This window comes from Pyrus communis, chromosome 4 (assembly GCF_963583255.1).
Source record: "Pyrus communis chromosome 4, drPyrComm1.1, whole genome shotgun sequence".
Taxonomy (NCBI): Eukaryota; Viridiplantae; Streptophyta; class Magnoliopsida; order Rosales; family Rosaceae; genus Pyrus; species Pyrus communis.
The window spans coordinates 1,475,912-1,491,028 of record NC_084806.1 but is presented as its reverse complement, the minus strand read 5'-3'; the positions used below and the strand labels follow the sequence as shown (position 1 = coordinate 1,491,028).

The 15,117-nt window shown below is 36.6% G+C and overlaps 2 protein-coding genes and 1 long non-coding RNA gene across 4 annotated transcripts; all 3 read right to left on the bottom strand.

Moving 5' to 3' along the window:
• LOC137732156 (MLP-like protein 328) lies at window positions 1-1,158 on the bottom strand. The gene is made up of 2 exons (XM_068471456.1): window positions 932-1,158; window positions 1-532 (listed from the first exon to the last, which is right to left on the bottom strand). The coding sequence occupies exons 1-2, from the start codon at window positions 1,113-1,115 to the stop codon at window positions 264-266; spliced, it is 453 nt and encodes a 150-aa protein (XP_068327557.1). The 5' UTR covers window positions 1,116-1,158; the 3' UTR covers window positions 1-263.
• Window positions 1,159-11,379: 10,221 nt separating this feature from the next.
• LOC137730554 (uncharacterized) lies at window positions 11,380-13,030 on the bottom strand. Of its 2 annotated transcripts, none has more exons than XR_011068187.1 (3): window positions 12,552-13,030; window positions 12,257-12,379; window positions 11,380-12,139 (listed from the first exon to the last, which is right to left on the bottom strand). It is a non-coding gene; the product is annotated as an uncharacterized lncRNA (long non-coding RNA). The 2 variants fall into 2 exon arrangements; XR_011068186.1 differs by having other exon boundaries at window positions 12,257-12,345.
• A 337-nt stretch (window positions 13,031-13,367) lies between these two features.
• LOC137732246 (MLP-like protein 329) lies at window positions 13,368-14,772 on the bottom strand. Its single transcript, XM_068471547.1, has 2 exons — window positions 14,514-14,772; window positions 13,368-13,865 (listed from the first exon to the last, which is right to left on the bottom strand). Exons 1-2 carry the CDS (start codon window positions 14,719-14,721, stop codon window positions 13,594-13,596), a joined length of 480 nt encoding a protein of 159 aa, XP_068327648.1. The 5' UTR covers window positions 14,722-14,772; the 3' UTR covers window positions 13,368-13,593.
• Between the last annotated feature and the right edge of the window lie 345 nt (window positions 14,773-15,117).

The following is a 15,117-nucleotide window of genomic DNA, read 5'->3' as shown; positions in this document are numbered from 1 at the left end:
TTGTAGAGTACACCACATTTTATTTTATAGATGTGATCGATAACCGCAATCTATTACATTACAATATCATATATGACATCCTTCGTACATCTTTTACAATACACACAAACCTAATTAAGAAAAGCATTTTATTTAAGTAGGTACGCATTCATGAACATATGCATGCATGATTACATATAATTGAACCCTTTTTAACAAGACCAGCAAAAGCTCTTTCCAACCGTTGCATAAGACATATGGTTTTTATTCATTAATTAATTAATTTATGCTCCCAGAAGGTGAGCATCAAGATCCTGGACGAGTTTAACCATCAAACCGACATATCTATCTGGAGCTTCAACATTCTCATTCAATTTCTCGTATTCGATCCACAGGTTGGCAATGCAGGTGCCTTCATCTTTTTGAGTGAATTTATAGACACCCTTGAAGCTCTTATAATACTTGAACACTTCTCCTTCCAATCCTTTCAGAGTTGCGGCCTTGTTCTCATCGTCTAGCTCCACCTGTTCCTTGAATATCCCGACATGGTCCCCTATATATATGCATGCATGCATTCATGGTTAATTTCGTAACAACAAAATATATAAACTTTCTCACCCTCTCTTATTACGATCTTGTTTCCACTGTAACAAAAAGGGGGCAATATGACTTATTTAGGAAACATGTATTTACTGTATATGACTCTCATTGTCTAAAGCAAAAATTGAAGGAAGCATTGAAATATATAAGAGTTCATATATGGTAAGTACATGATTTCTACAATTGTTCTATCTCGACTTTGTTTTTGCAACAATAAATCAGAATTTCTACAAAAAAGTTGTAAACGTTGAAACTCATGCTATGAACATATGATGATCTGAGCACATCTATTAAGGTATACATACATATAAAGTGAATAATTAAACAGGAAAATTGAATTAAGTAGCGGTACCTAGTTCATATTTCCAAATCTTAACAGAGCCGTGTGTTTCCCAGTCTCCTTCATGCACATCAACTCCTTTGATATGGGTATTAGAGATGTTTGGGATGAGGTGGGCGCTCTTGAACATGTTGTACAACTTGTCAGCTGGTGCCTTAATTTCTATTTCAGTCCCAATTTTACCATGCAGAACCATGTTTATGAGCAGTTTTGATGGGTGCTACTCAGAAATTATAAGAGAAGAATGTTAAAGGATATGTATAATTTGGGCTCCTACCCTCCTTAAATACAAGCGACTAGAGTTAAATTGCGAGATAAAACTCAATGTGTCCAGAACACGATGCAGTACACCATATATATGTAATATAAGTGGAGGGAAAGTTTTTTTTTTTTTTTTTTTCAAGTGTTCCGCTACTTGTGTATGACATATGGCGTATGTACCCATGTTCTGGATATTAAAAATTCTCTCGTAATATTTTAATAGTGGGTAATCCAATTTAAAAACCCAATCATGCAACACGTGATAACGATTAAGTCATATATTTTTAAAATCATACTTCTCGGATAATTGGAATCCTATGAAGTAATGATCACAAGTTCACAACATGCATGGATAGATGAAGGGTTTGCTCATGAGTAATGTTAGGGAGACCAAATAATAATGTGGAGGTAGATGATTGAATTATTACGTAAGTGTTGATTAATATGCTTATTTCTTATTAATATCATTTGATTTGCGTTCACGCATGCAATAAAGATTAGATTACTACGATCGCACCAAAAATTTATTTGTAAATTTTTTAAAATAAAATGTAATTTATCTGCAAAATGTTTTTTTTTTTATTTTTTTTATTTTATTTAGAAAATGTACAATATTCATTAATAACAAATTTATATGTACATCAATGAGGATAGGGTGTAAACATGGGGCCTCGATAAAAACCTTGCTGGGGTTTTTAAGCCGGTCAAAGGGAAAAAGAGTATCCCGCACCAACATAATTAATTCGGAATTGTTATCCTCAAAGAAAATATCAAGAATTACATTAGGAAGTTTTTCAAACCAAACCACAGTATTACCATAACTCAAGCTCATACATGCTAACTTGTATGCCACCTTGTTCGTCTCCCTTCCACTAAATTCAACCTTCCACTTAGACAATGAATGAATAATTGCGTGTGTTGTTTAGAATGCTTCCAAAATGTGTGGTGTTGTCACTTCCTTCCGCAAAATGTTTTAGAATAAAAAGTTTTATCTCTTGAATGATCACATCTATTTATTTATTATCATTATTATATTTTTGGAAAGATCGACACGTATGGGCCATGGCGTCTGGTTTTTTTTTGTTAAAAAGCCATCAAATGGGGAGGCAGGAATGAGGTATTAGGTATCCACAAATGTCAGTTCACAAACTCTTATACTAAAAGTAATTGAAAAAATCAAACAAATCAATCAAATATTAATTCTTTCCTCAAGATAATCCACTAAAAAGAGGGATTTGGATCCTCTTCTGAGCCTAAGAAGAGGATCTTTCTGACCAAAACACATGGACAGTTAGATTTTTATTCATTGTTTGTAGCCGTTGGATAAAAATTCAACGGCCCACGTGTTTTGATTAGGAGGATCCAAATCCTAAAAAAGGGTCCACATCATAGTTTTTTCCACTAAAGTTTATTGATCATTGAAGACTATCATTGACGATTGACCAACCAACAGATGCATTATTTATTTTTTAACGAACGGTAATAGTTACACTAAGGGGATGGAGGTGTGTGCTAGGTCTTACAATGGGCTTGGAAAAATAATGTGATTCATTTTCATTTTTGGCGAGAATCGAATCTAAGACCTCTTACTTATAAGTGAAAAAGAATAGCACTAGACCGTAATACTGAGTGGCCACGTGCATTATTTATAGATAACAATAATAACAGGATTTTTTTTTTTATTTTTTTTATTTTATGCTGGGCCATTTTTTCTAAGGTGATGCTAGAGAGACCATGACACACCTTGACTGAAAATCAAGGCGTGACACCCACTGGGAAGTTCTGCTCGTGTGAGTTCTCAGAAACAAAATCATGAGGGCGTGGTCGGAGCTCAAAGCGGACAATATCGTGCCACGGCGAAGTCGAACCCGGAATGTGATGGGGGCCCGAGCCCAGATGTGACAGACTATCTTTTTAAACTATAATTGTAAATCACGTGATGTGGCAGTTGATGGTTTGATTATTTTTTTTAATCATTAAAAATGTAATCCAACCATCAACAGCCACATCATTTGGTTTAAAAAATTTGGTCTAAAAAGATGGTCTCCCTAGCATTTTGCTTCTCTGTATAACTTTTAGTGATGACTCTAGACCAACTTTCATTTCTAGATTTTAAAATTACACCACACTACTCGTTTCGAAAAATCGAAAACCGAAAAAAAATTGAACCATTCCAAAATTTCGGTTCGATTTGATTCAGTTATTAGTAGTTCAAAAACCGAACCGCACCAAAATACCTTGTAACCATAACAAGTGCATTTGTTGCACTGGATTATCTCAAATTGGACTAAGTTAAACTGGCTTAGACTAGACTAAACTGGATTAATTTAGTGAAGTGTTTGTTCCAGTGTCGGATTAACAAGCAAAATAATTTTTTTCTTTTTTTTTTCCTTTACCATTTTCTACAACACACTTTCTCTCTCGAGAAAATTCTCCATTTTTTTCTTGAAATGTTATCCTCACAACCTAGAATCATCGTTTGCTCGATTGGGCTCTTTTGATAAATCCCTATGTGGAGCCTCTACATCCACAGCTTCATCTCAATCTTTTGCACATCTTCACAAATTCGCTCAAATCACAAAATCCAGATTCGCTAGAATTGCAAATACCCATATTCAAATCACAAAACCCAGATTCAATCCCAAATTCGCTTCAATCACAAAACCCAACTTCGTTGGAAGTGCAAATCCCATATTCGAATCATGAAACCCAAACTCAAAATGCAAACCCCAGACTCAAATTGCAAATCCAAAATTTCGTTCGAAGCTTTGCAACATTTGCATAAATCAATTTCCACCCACAAAATCGAGTGAAGTAAATGATTGAGAGCGCATGAAGGGGAAGCGGGCCCTCCAGAAGTCGCGACTTATTTTTGTTTTCTTCAAGATTCGAAACGAACAAACAAATAAATCCTAGGTTTGTGAGTGTAGGCAACGGCAAAACCAACAGACGAAGTAAGCAGGTAGAGGAGAGAAGACGTGACGCAGAGAAAGAACGAGACGCAGCAAGGTCTTAGCAATCCCATGATTTTCTGGGGGATTAGCCAAAACCTCCTAGTGAAGGAGATAGTTCGTGCGAGTCTCGTTTAATCCCACTTAACTTAGTCCGTGTAGGCAACAAACACGGGAGTACCTAATGTCTAGTCTAATCCAGTCCAGTGAGAGTTAAGGAGTCCAAACAAACACATCCTAAGTGCATTCCTCCTCTCCTCCTCGTCCTCAAGTTTTAGATAATCAGAATCACCTCAATAGACAAAGAAAAAGAAGGACATCGAGATCTCTCCATCGCAACTTCTTCACCGCTGCTCTTCAATCATAGCTCCACCGAAACCTGTCACCCTTTAATCTAACAGTGTTTGCTGTTGAATAATTTTTTTATTTTTTTTTACAAGCCATAGGATAATCCAAATTTATCTAAACTATGAAGAGGGAAATATTTTGAACACAAGACACAGTGAGTTAAATAGAAAGATAACAAATTTCTATATTTGGATCATCATGAAATGAATTAAGAACAAAGGAAATTGGTCGTTATAGGACAATTACAAATTTTTGTTGCTGAAATAGTAAAATCAACACGACCGACATAAGGCTTGACACGTGAAATGTCACAAGTGGCCATGTATGTATATTACCTAGAACAACACGATCGTTCATATTGATTTTCCTTTTACTTTCAGCAAAAAGGATTTGTAATGTCCTACAACCACCAATTTTGCCTAGTCCATTGAAAATGAAAAGAAAAGCAAAAACACAATCCAATATCTAGATAGTATATCATACTTTAATCCTAATTGTATGATGTAATCAGTAATTGTGCAAATCAGCCATGCATAATTGAGATCCAGTTAAGAGTTACATATTAAATTATATACAGAATCATCTTTGTAAACATGAGGTATTGATCACTTATTTAGCTGATCTATCTTTTCTGGAACTAACTGTAACCGGAAAGGCAGAAAGGCGATTATGTTTATCTGAAACTACGGGGTAATCGAGTTTCTTACTATTGTTTTCATCTTTGTAAGACTTTGAAGGAGATGTAAGAATATGAGTATGAGATAAAGAAGTTTTGAGAACAGTTAAAGGTATTCAATTAGAGATGGAATGTCCTATTGACAAGAGGAGTGCTGATCCTTTGCAGTAAAGGATTTTGGTTAGCATACGGAAAACAAGAGGTGGTTTCCAATTAGGATTTTGATAGGGAATCCTGGTTTGTCTTGGAAAAGTCTATATGTATATATATAGTGGCCTCTCTTCTCACAGAAACATGCTCATACTGGACCATAACCTATCTGTGAGTCGAGCTCTTGATATTCTGCAAGAGAAGAGAAGGTTCACTGGATTGCTGCGATGGCTTCAAGTGCTGGTGTTGCTGCAGGTATGATTCACTTTCTGTTTTGTAATGTGCATATATCTGGATTAGTCCTTTATGTTTGTAGTTCATGTTTTGGTCTTGGTGACTGGTTGCTATAGAAGTCTTACATGTGGTATCAGAGCCACAAGACATACAAACTTGAGTTCAAATCTGTAAAGGTTAAAAGATGTGTGTATTCATTAAAAAAAAAAAAAAATTTTTGCCTTGACAGAAAATCGAAGTTGGGTTCTCGAGACCAATAGAACGGCTGTGGCAGAAAACAACGGCTCTTTTTGAAATTGAAAAATTTTGACCGTTGGAGCCACTAAACCACAACCGAATGGGATTTTCTCGGATTGGGGTCAAATTTTGATCTGGGTTTTCATAAAATTCGAAACCTTATGTTTTCAAATTCTAAATTCGCTTCCGCTATCTTCATCGAGAATTTGAAATCAGTAATTAAAAGGTATGGTTGTGTTCTGCAAGTTCTGAAATTCCAGTATCTGGTTGAATATGTATAAATACATGTCGCTGCATTCTGTTAATCGTGATATATGTTGCTGCATTCTGTGTTCATAAATTGATCATGATAATCGATATTAAACGTAATATAATTGTTGGTTTTTGGAAGTAGATTAAAGATTCTAGATTTAACCTTGTTTATTTTGCATCTATGACATGATTGTGAGGACTCCATGCTCAATAAATGTTTAAAGACACATGGCTGCTGCAACATGTTGATTGGATCCTAAGTATATCATATGTTCTATATATGCTTATCAACAATTTGTTGATTAAGACTATGTATATGAATCTATGATTATAGTCATGATGTGCAAAGGGATGTTGGAATGAAATCTGGAACTAATGAGTTCTTATTGGTGATTTCATTGTTGCTGCAGCATCTGCAATATCATTGAGGACTATGAACTTAGCCAATATACCTATTCTAACTGGAGGAAGCAATTACAAGAAGTGGAGACGAGAGATTGGCCTCTTGTTGACACTTAATGAGTTTGACATTGCTCTTGACACTCCCAAGCCGGTTTTAACTGATCAAAGCACTCGGGCTGAGAGAACTGATGCAAAGAGATGGATTAGAGCCAACAAGGTGGCACTTTCTATACTTGAAAGTGCCATGACAGACACTGTTCGTGGGGGGATCAAGAAGCATGAATTGGCTGTTGATTATTTGGGTGCAATTGAGAGGAAGTTCAAGGAATCTCAAAAGGCAGAAATCAGTCAATATATGGCAATGCTTACCACGTACAAGATTGAAGGCACAGGTTCCATTCGGGATCATATCATGAAAATGACCGATGCAGCTGAAAAGTTAAATTCCCTAGATGTCAACATTGGAGAAAAACAACTTGTTTTTATGATTCTCCAACCGTTTCCAAGCAAATTCAGCCAATTGAAGGTGTCCTATAACACTCAAGACAAGAATTGGGATGTTGATGAGCTTATTGCACAGTGTGTGCAAGAAGAGACTAGACAGAAGCAAGAAAGATCAAAGGATACTGAAATTGTAAATTTTGTGCATCCGGACAAAGGGAAAAGGGCGTTCAATTCTTTCCCAGGAAACTATGGTAAGAATTCCAATTCTAAGACTACTTCTTTTAAGCCAATTGCATCTGCTAAAGTAAAAGACTCTGTTAAGGGATCTAACAATCTTAAAATCAAACCTAAAAATATTGCCAAACTTAGATGTTTCTTCTGCAAAACTAAGGGACATTTAAGGAAAGATTGTCAAGTCTTCAATGATTATCTCAAAAGCAAGGGTGTGGAACATATCAATGTGTGTGTTGAGTCAAATTTGATTGAGATACCTGTGAATTCTTGGTGGTTTGACACTGGATGCTCATTCCATATTACAAATTCTTTAGAGGGCTTCACAATGTCAAAACAAACTGGTTTAAAAAATTATAATGTTTTTGTGGGTGAAGGAACTAAGGTTGCAGTAGAAGCCATAGGAACGGTATTTTTAAAACTGTCTTCTGGTTTTATAATGAGTTTAAATGATGTGCTTTATGTGCCTAAAATGAGAAGAAATTTGGTCTCTGCTTCAAGAATTGTCAAGGAAGGTTTTGCCTTTCTAGGAGATGATGAAAGCTTGAAATTTTTTGAAAAGGGCAAGTTAGATCATGTACTGGGAGATGCTTACCTGAATGACAACCTGTGGTGTTTGAACTGTACTTTAGAGCCTCATAATCAATATGTCTTAAACACAAGTACTAAAAGGATGCATTGTGGTGATGATTCATTTATTCTTTGGCACAAAAGGTTAGGACATATATCTAAAGAAAGAGTCCTGAAGTTATCCAAGGAAAACTTAATTCCAGAATTGAATTTTGATACTGCAATCGAATGTGTTGATTGTGTCAAGGGAAAGATGACTAATTTTAGAAAACTAGATGCTAAGAGAAGTCATGACTTGCTGGAAATCATACATACTGATATTTGTGGACCTTTTTCTACCAAAACCATATGTGGAAACTCTTATGTTGTTAACTTCATTGATGATTTTTCAAGATTCAGTTATACTTATCTGATATGTGAGAAGTCATCAGTTCTTGATTGTTTTAAAGTCTACAAAACTGAAGTTGAGAAACAACTAGGAAAGGTCATTAAGATTGTTAGATCCGATAGAGGAGGAGAATACTTTGGCAGGTACACTGAGGCTGGACAAAAGAAGGGGCCTTTTGCTCAATATCTCGAGCAACAAGGTATCGTTGCTCAATACACCACACCTGGGACACCACAACAGAATGGAGTTTCTGAGAGGAGGAATCGAACTTTGATTGGAATGGTGAGAAGCATGATGACAAGGTCTAAGTTACCTGGTTTTCTTTGGGGAGAGGCATTAAAGACAGCAACTTATATCTTGAATAGAGTGCCTTCCAAAGCAGTTTCATCCACACCTTTCGAAATCTGGTGCAAGAGGCAGCCTAGCTTTGATCATTTTCATGTTTGGGGATGTAAAGCTGAGGCTCGAATGTATAATCCGAATGAGAAGAAACTTGATGCAAGGACTGTCACATGCTACTTCATCGGATATTCAGAGAAATCCAAAGGCTATAAGTTCTATTGTCCTCAAAGTCACACTCGGATTCAAGAAACTCATAATGCCAGGTTCTTTGAGGATCAAGATGTTGCAGAATTGTCACAAGGAATTTTCATATTTGAAGAACAAAATCTCACTGAGGCAGCTTTTTCTGAAACAAACTATAAAGAAATCTTGATACCTTTCTCAGCTGCAGTTCCGTTAGATGAGAATCAGTCTATTCAGGACAGAATGGAATCAGATCCTAGTTCTGAAATTCAACAAGGATCAACCACTGGAGTTATCAATGAACCATCTGCTTCATTAAGGCAATCAACAAGAATCAGGAAGACCACCATGTCAAATGACTATGTTTATTTGCAAGAAAGTGAGTTTGATTTTGGCGATATAGATGATCCTCTTACATACACTCAAGCTATGAACAGCCTCAACATGCATTATGGAACACAGCAATGAAGGAGGAATTAAAATCGATGTCACAGAATAAAGTATGGACATTGGTGGATTCTAACCCCCAAATCAAGGCTATACGATGCAAATGGGTCTACAAGACCAAGAGAGATGTTCAGGGCAAGGTTGAAAGGTACAAGGCAAGATTGGTTGCCAAGGGTTTCAATCAGAGAGAAGGAGTCGACTACAATGACACATTCTCACCTGTTTCTTCCAAAGACTCTATGAGGATGATTATGGCATTAGTTGCAAATTTCGATCTAGAGCTACATCAAATGGATGTAAAAACTGCCTTTCTCAATGGTGAACTCCAGGAAAACATATACATGCTACAACCTCCTGGATTTGTTGAAAGGGGGAAAGAAAACAAGGTCTGCAAACTCAACAAGTCCATTTATGGACTGAAGCAAGCATCAAGATAGTGGTTTTCGAAATTTGATCAGGTTGTCACAGGTTTTGGCTTCGTGGAAAATAAATTGGATGATTGTATTTACATCAAATGGTCAGGATCAAACTTCATCATTTTAATCCTGTATGTCGATGACATTCTCCTTGCAAGCTCTAATGTTAAGCTTCTTAATGACACCAAGGATATACTGAGCAAAAATTTCGAGATGAAGGATCTTGGTAAGGCACACTATGTACTTGGTATTGAAATCATTAGGGACAGATCCAAAAGGTTACTTGGTCTATCACAGAAAGGTTACATAGACAGAGTATTGCTAAGATTCAATATGGAAAGATGCAATAATGGTGAAGTACCTGTGAATAAGGGAGATAAGTTCTCTAAAGATCAGTGTCCCAAGATATCAGTTGAGGTGGACAGAATGAAAAACAAACCTTATGCCTCCTTAGTAGGTAGTTTGATGTACACTACAATCTGCACCAGACCAGATATAACATTCATAGTAGGAATGTTAGGTAGGTTTCAAGCAAATCCAGGAGAGTCTCATTGGATAGCTGCAAAGAAGGTTCTGAGGTACTTGCAAAGAACCAAGGGATACATGTTGGTTTATGGCAAAGAAGAGAATCTGGAGTTAATTGGTTATACCGATTCAGACTTAGCTGGTGATGTAGATGACAGAAAATCCACAGGTAGCTATGTGTTTATGTTTGGTGGTGGTGCAGTTTCTTGGAAGAGTGCAAAACAAACCATAATAGCAACATCTACTATGGAGGCAGAGTTTATAGCTTGTTTTGAAGGAATGAAACAGGCTGTGTGGTTAAGGAACTTCTTAACAGATTTAAAGATTGTAGATTCTGTTCAACGGCCGATTAAAATGCACTGTGATAATAATTCTGCAGTATTTTTTGCCAAGAACAATAGAAGAACTTCAGCCTCTAGATTGATGGATGTGAAGTTTCTTAAAGTTCGAGAAAAGGTGAGAGAGGGGGCTATACAAGTGGAACATCTGAGCACTGATTTGATGATAGCAGATCCCTTGACCAAGGCATTACCAATAGGGGTTTTTAAAGCTCATGTTTTGCGGATGGGGGTGCATGAATCATTTGATCAGTGGGAGTAATCTCTTGTTGCGTATTTGACTGTCGAAGTTGCTGCTGTGAAGTTCAAAGAGCTGGTGCAGTAATGAAAACAGGTTTTATGTATTTTAATAAAGCTTAAAGCTAGTGTTTGGTTAGGTAGCTTTATTTTAGAGTTTTTATTTTCTAGTGAGACTTGTTACAATGGTCTATTGTTTTTCTGAAATAAAAAACTTGATAGTTCATTTGATGCTTGAATAACAGCTTGTCTGTATAAGCAGTTGTTGTTGAACTATTGCTTCACATGTTAGCTGGAGCAATTAGTTATTTTGCTGTCAATAATGTGAAATAGTGGGAGCAAATTATTTTGCTTATCTGATGAACCTAATTGAAGTTCACAACAGTACAGATACAAATTGGATGTATGTGACTCGTGAAAAACTTTGTTGCATTATGGTTATAATGAAGATTTTCAGAGTTATACATTTTGAAATGTATGTGAAATTGGTTGTGATTGAAAACTTTTGTCAACAGGACTTAGTGTACACTTCTGTCTGAGTATGATTGAATAAACTGTGTGCTTGAAACTTTTCTCATACTCAAGTGGGAGAATGTAAGAATATGAGTATGAGATAAAGAAGTTTTGAGAACAGTTAAAGGTATTCAATTAGAGATGGAATGTCCTATTGACAAGAGGAGTGCTGATCCTTTGCAGTAAAGGATTTTGGTTAGCATACGGAAAACAAGAGGTGGTTTCCAATTAGGATTTTGATAGGGAATCCTGGTCTGTCTTGGAAAAGTCTATATGTATATATATAGTGGCCACTGGATTGCTGCGATGGCTTCAAGTGCTGGTGTTGCTGCAGGTATGATTCACCTTCTATTTTGTAATGTGCATATATCTGGATTAGTCCTTTATGTTTGTAGTTCATGTTTTGGTCTTGGTGACTGGTTGCTATAGAAGTCTTACAGGAGATGCTGATCCAAATATCTGCACTCTTAGGCTTCCACTTGCAGAGAAACAAGAAGTAAACATGAATAATGCATATCAAAAACAAACAAGTCTACATCAACCTACAAGATGCTTGGGGATACGCTGAAGTGCAGGGGAAAGGATAATGCATTGGTCCTTCATGATATAACCAAATGAGCTGGCTTAGTCGCGCATACGTTGTACCTCGGATTGGATTAAAATAACCGTAAGAAGTAAGAAGCTCAAAGTTTTGTCCAAAGGGTTGAAAACTTAAAGTCTAAGACACAAGGGAATAATCAGGTTCCACAAGGATGCCACCCATGATCCCCATGGGAATTTATAAAGAACTAAGAAGTATGTCAAAGTTTGAGTTTGAATATTGGTACTGAAGTTTGGTAAACTTCTACCCAATATAACGTCTAGTTGACAGCATGTCCACACCACCGATGGAGATTAACAGTAGCATTAATCACCATGTAATTAACATGGACATAACATAAGGACAACATAATCTAACCTCTTAACCGAGCAGAGCTAAGAAATTTTCACTTTTCGTGTTTCTCAAAATGTGCTCAGTTCTTAGCATATGGACACCAAAAAACACAGCACTTAAGAAGTTCAACAAATCTCCAACCTGAAAAGGCTTTGTTTGTTACAATTTGACTAAGAGCAAGTGAGACAGACTGATAACCAAAATTATAAAAAAAGATGATGATTCTATATATATCTAAAAGGGGTAAAAATAACTTACACTGGGGGGCGATCCACTGGATTCCAGCATTGCAACTCCTATGATAAACACAAAAGCTCCAAACCAGGTACGAGCAGGAACTATTGCTCCTAACATACCATCAAGCAAGGGAACAGTAACTACCTGTTAAATTCAAAAGGAAAATGCCAAACATTGTACCTTCAGGTACTCCCAGAAAGCATGAAATTTGCCTTCCCATATATGCATAGAAGGTTAATTAAGGTACTTGCAGTGAACATGGGCAGAAACGATGCACGACCAGCATCTGAGGTTTAAAAAGGAAGAAGCTTTTTACCATAAACGACGGTGATGACGTTGAGCAAGATGATGCTCCTTTCTTGGAAGCGAAAAAGATCCTTGGCCACAGAGATCGTTTGCCGAACAAGGACTTGAAGCTTAGGGGTCGTTACTCTCCCTTCGTCTTGCGATCGATTTCCACTAGAATTTTTAACCAATGTGGTTGGGTTCGGATTCCGATTCGGATTCGGACGATCCAATTTCACTGGCTTTCAAAGTCCCTGTTTGGCATTAGGTTTAGAGCTACTACTAGGAGAAGAAGCGGTTAAACGAGGTCGTTTCCGGGGATTTGTGTGGAAGGAAGAGAAAGTTGAGGTGTTAGTAGAAGAAGAGCATTTGATGGCGGTGGTGGCGCCAATCGATGAGTTCCACGACCACCCGAATGGTGATTGGGCAGCCATGCCTGAGCACTGGAGCACTGAACCCAGAACAACTGCGCGTTATGGCTGAGATTAATTACCGGTTACACCTGAAACTACTGAAACACCCTCGTTGATATTTTGGTTCTATTTTTGGGTCCAGGAAGTTGATATTTTGGTCAAGTCTCCGACAACCAGTTAAAACTTAAAATATCTATAAAAAATTATTAGGACGGTTTAAATAATGTTAAGTAGATTAAAATTTTAAATCAAATTAATAAAAATAAACACGCTAATTAATAATTTAATAATAATTTAATCATTAATTATTATTTTACATGATTTATAAAATATAATTTAAATAGACAGTAACTTTTGCTCTTAAATGCTTTTGCTAAAAGCTCTTTTATCAGTGCGAGGTCGAGACTTTAATTAAAAAAACTAAGTTCTTCTCGAAAAATATAAGCATGCCAATAGATTGAACTTGTTTACAACATCAACATTATATTGATTTCACACTCAATTCATTCTTGCTCATAGAATTAAAGACAAACCAAATCGGAAACCGAAATAAGCAACAGTGCCAACTAGCTTGCTCAACTCTGAGGCCTTTATTCTTGAAGATAGTAATATTACTCAATGTTTCATATCGTATGTATGCATAAATCTTGTGCTTGGCGCTTATTCCTTGAGAAGATGTGCATCAACATCTTTAATGACATTGACCAGAAAGCTGAGGTACTTCTGTGGAGGCGGATCGTTCTCGTTGAGTTTTTCATATTCTAAAGTAATTTTCACAGATCCTCCTTCACTCTTTGGGCTGACATGGAAAATGATCTTGTAGCTTTTGTAATAATTGTCCAGCACATGTGATCCTTCCAGAGCTGTAAGACTCACCCACTTGTTTGCTTCATCTATTTCCACCTTTTCCTTGTATGTCTCGACATTTCCATCTACACGTCAAATGGAAAATTACAATTATACAGCTATCCATGATCCGATCCTTTAAATATTCTTCGTATGGTAATGTAAACCCTATGGTGCATGGTGGTCTTGTCAATTTTAATTCTAAAAGTAAGTACATATATATATGAGGTAACGCAGACCCCTAGCTTGCTAGGTTTCAAGTTAGCATGCCTAATTATTTTGCAGCAGGTTAGTCTGTGGTATTCAAAAATAAAATAAAATATGTTAGTCATAAGTATAACCTTAACAATGTTTGGTTGTAATTTGCTTGCTCCTTCATGCAATCTCACTGTCTCACTACTACCTCCACAAGTCTGCGGAGTAAGCTGCTACTCTTTCATTCGCCCCAAAAGGGGTTCATCTCATTATCTTTTACACAGCGGAGGCTGTATAAAGCTACAACACAACAAAATTTGGCACCCGAGAGAGGGATGATCTCCAGAGATTCTTTTACATTTTTCGTATTTCTTTTTTTTTGTTGAATCATTTCTCGTAATTTAAACATTTAGTGTCATGTTGTTACACCCATTGCTTTTCTAAGGTTTACAAAATTAATTGTTAGTTTGATTAGTTAGGAGGAGCCAGAAGTTTCAGTCACCTTCATGTACTGTAACATCTTGTAATTTAAATATTACCTATGGTGTATTTCCAGAGCTTGACAGAGCCAGAAGTTTCCCAGTCACCTTCATGTACTGTAACATCGTGTATTTTATCAGAGGCTGCTTTGGGGAAGTCATAGTGCTGGTTGCTGATGAATTTGTACAGCTTATCAGCGTTGGCTTTGATCTCTACCCCAGCCTCCAGAGTCTCGAGCTTGCAAGTACCAGCTCCAATCACAGCCATTTTCTTAACGATAGTGTAAGTCTGGGGAATTGTAGGATGTAAAGCTATAGATAAGCAAGTTTTATCCAATGGTCAAGAAGATGCCATCTGTCAAGAGATTAAGTAGTGTGGTTGTTAGTTTGTTAAAGATCTGTTACTTAATGTACAAGTAGTGAAAGGTGTATAAATAGGAGCTTTGTATCCATTCAGAAATAAGCAATAAAAAACAGTACAATTCTCTCTCTCTCATTCTCTTCGATCTATCTCTCTCTCTACATTCTATACTTACAGTTTCTCTCTCTCTAAAACTCCATTGATACTCTTCAAGCTCAAGGTGATTAATTCAACATGGTATCATCGCCGGTTGTGACGTCTCTTCGATCCTGATCTGCTTCCGCCTTCTGAGATACAAATTTC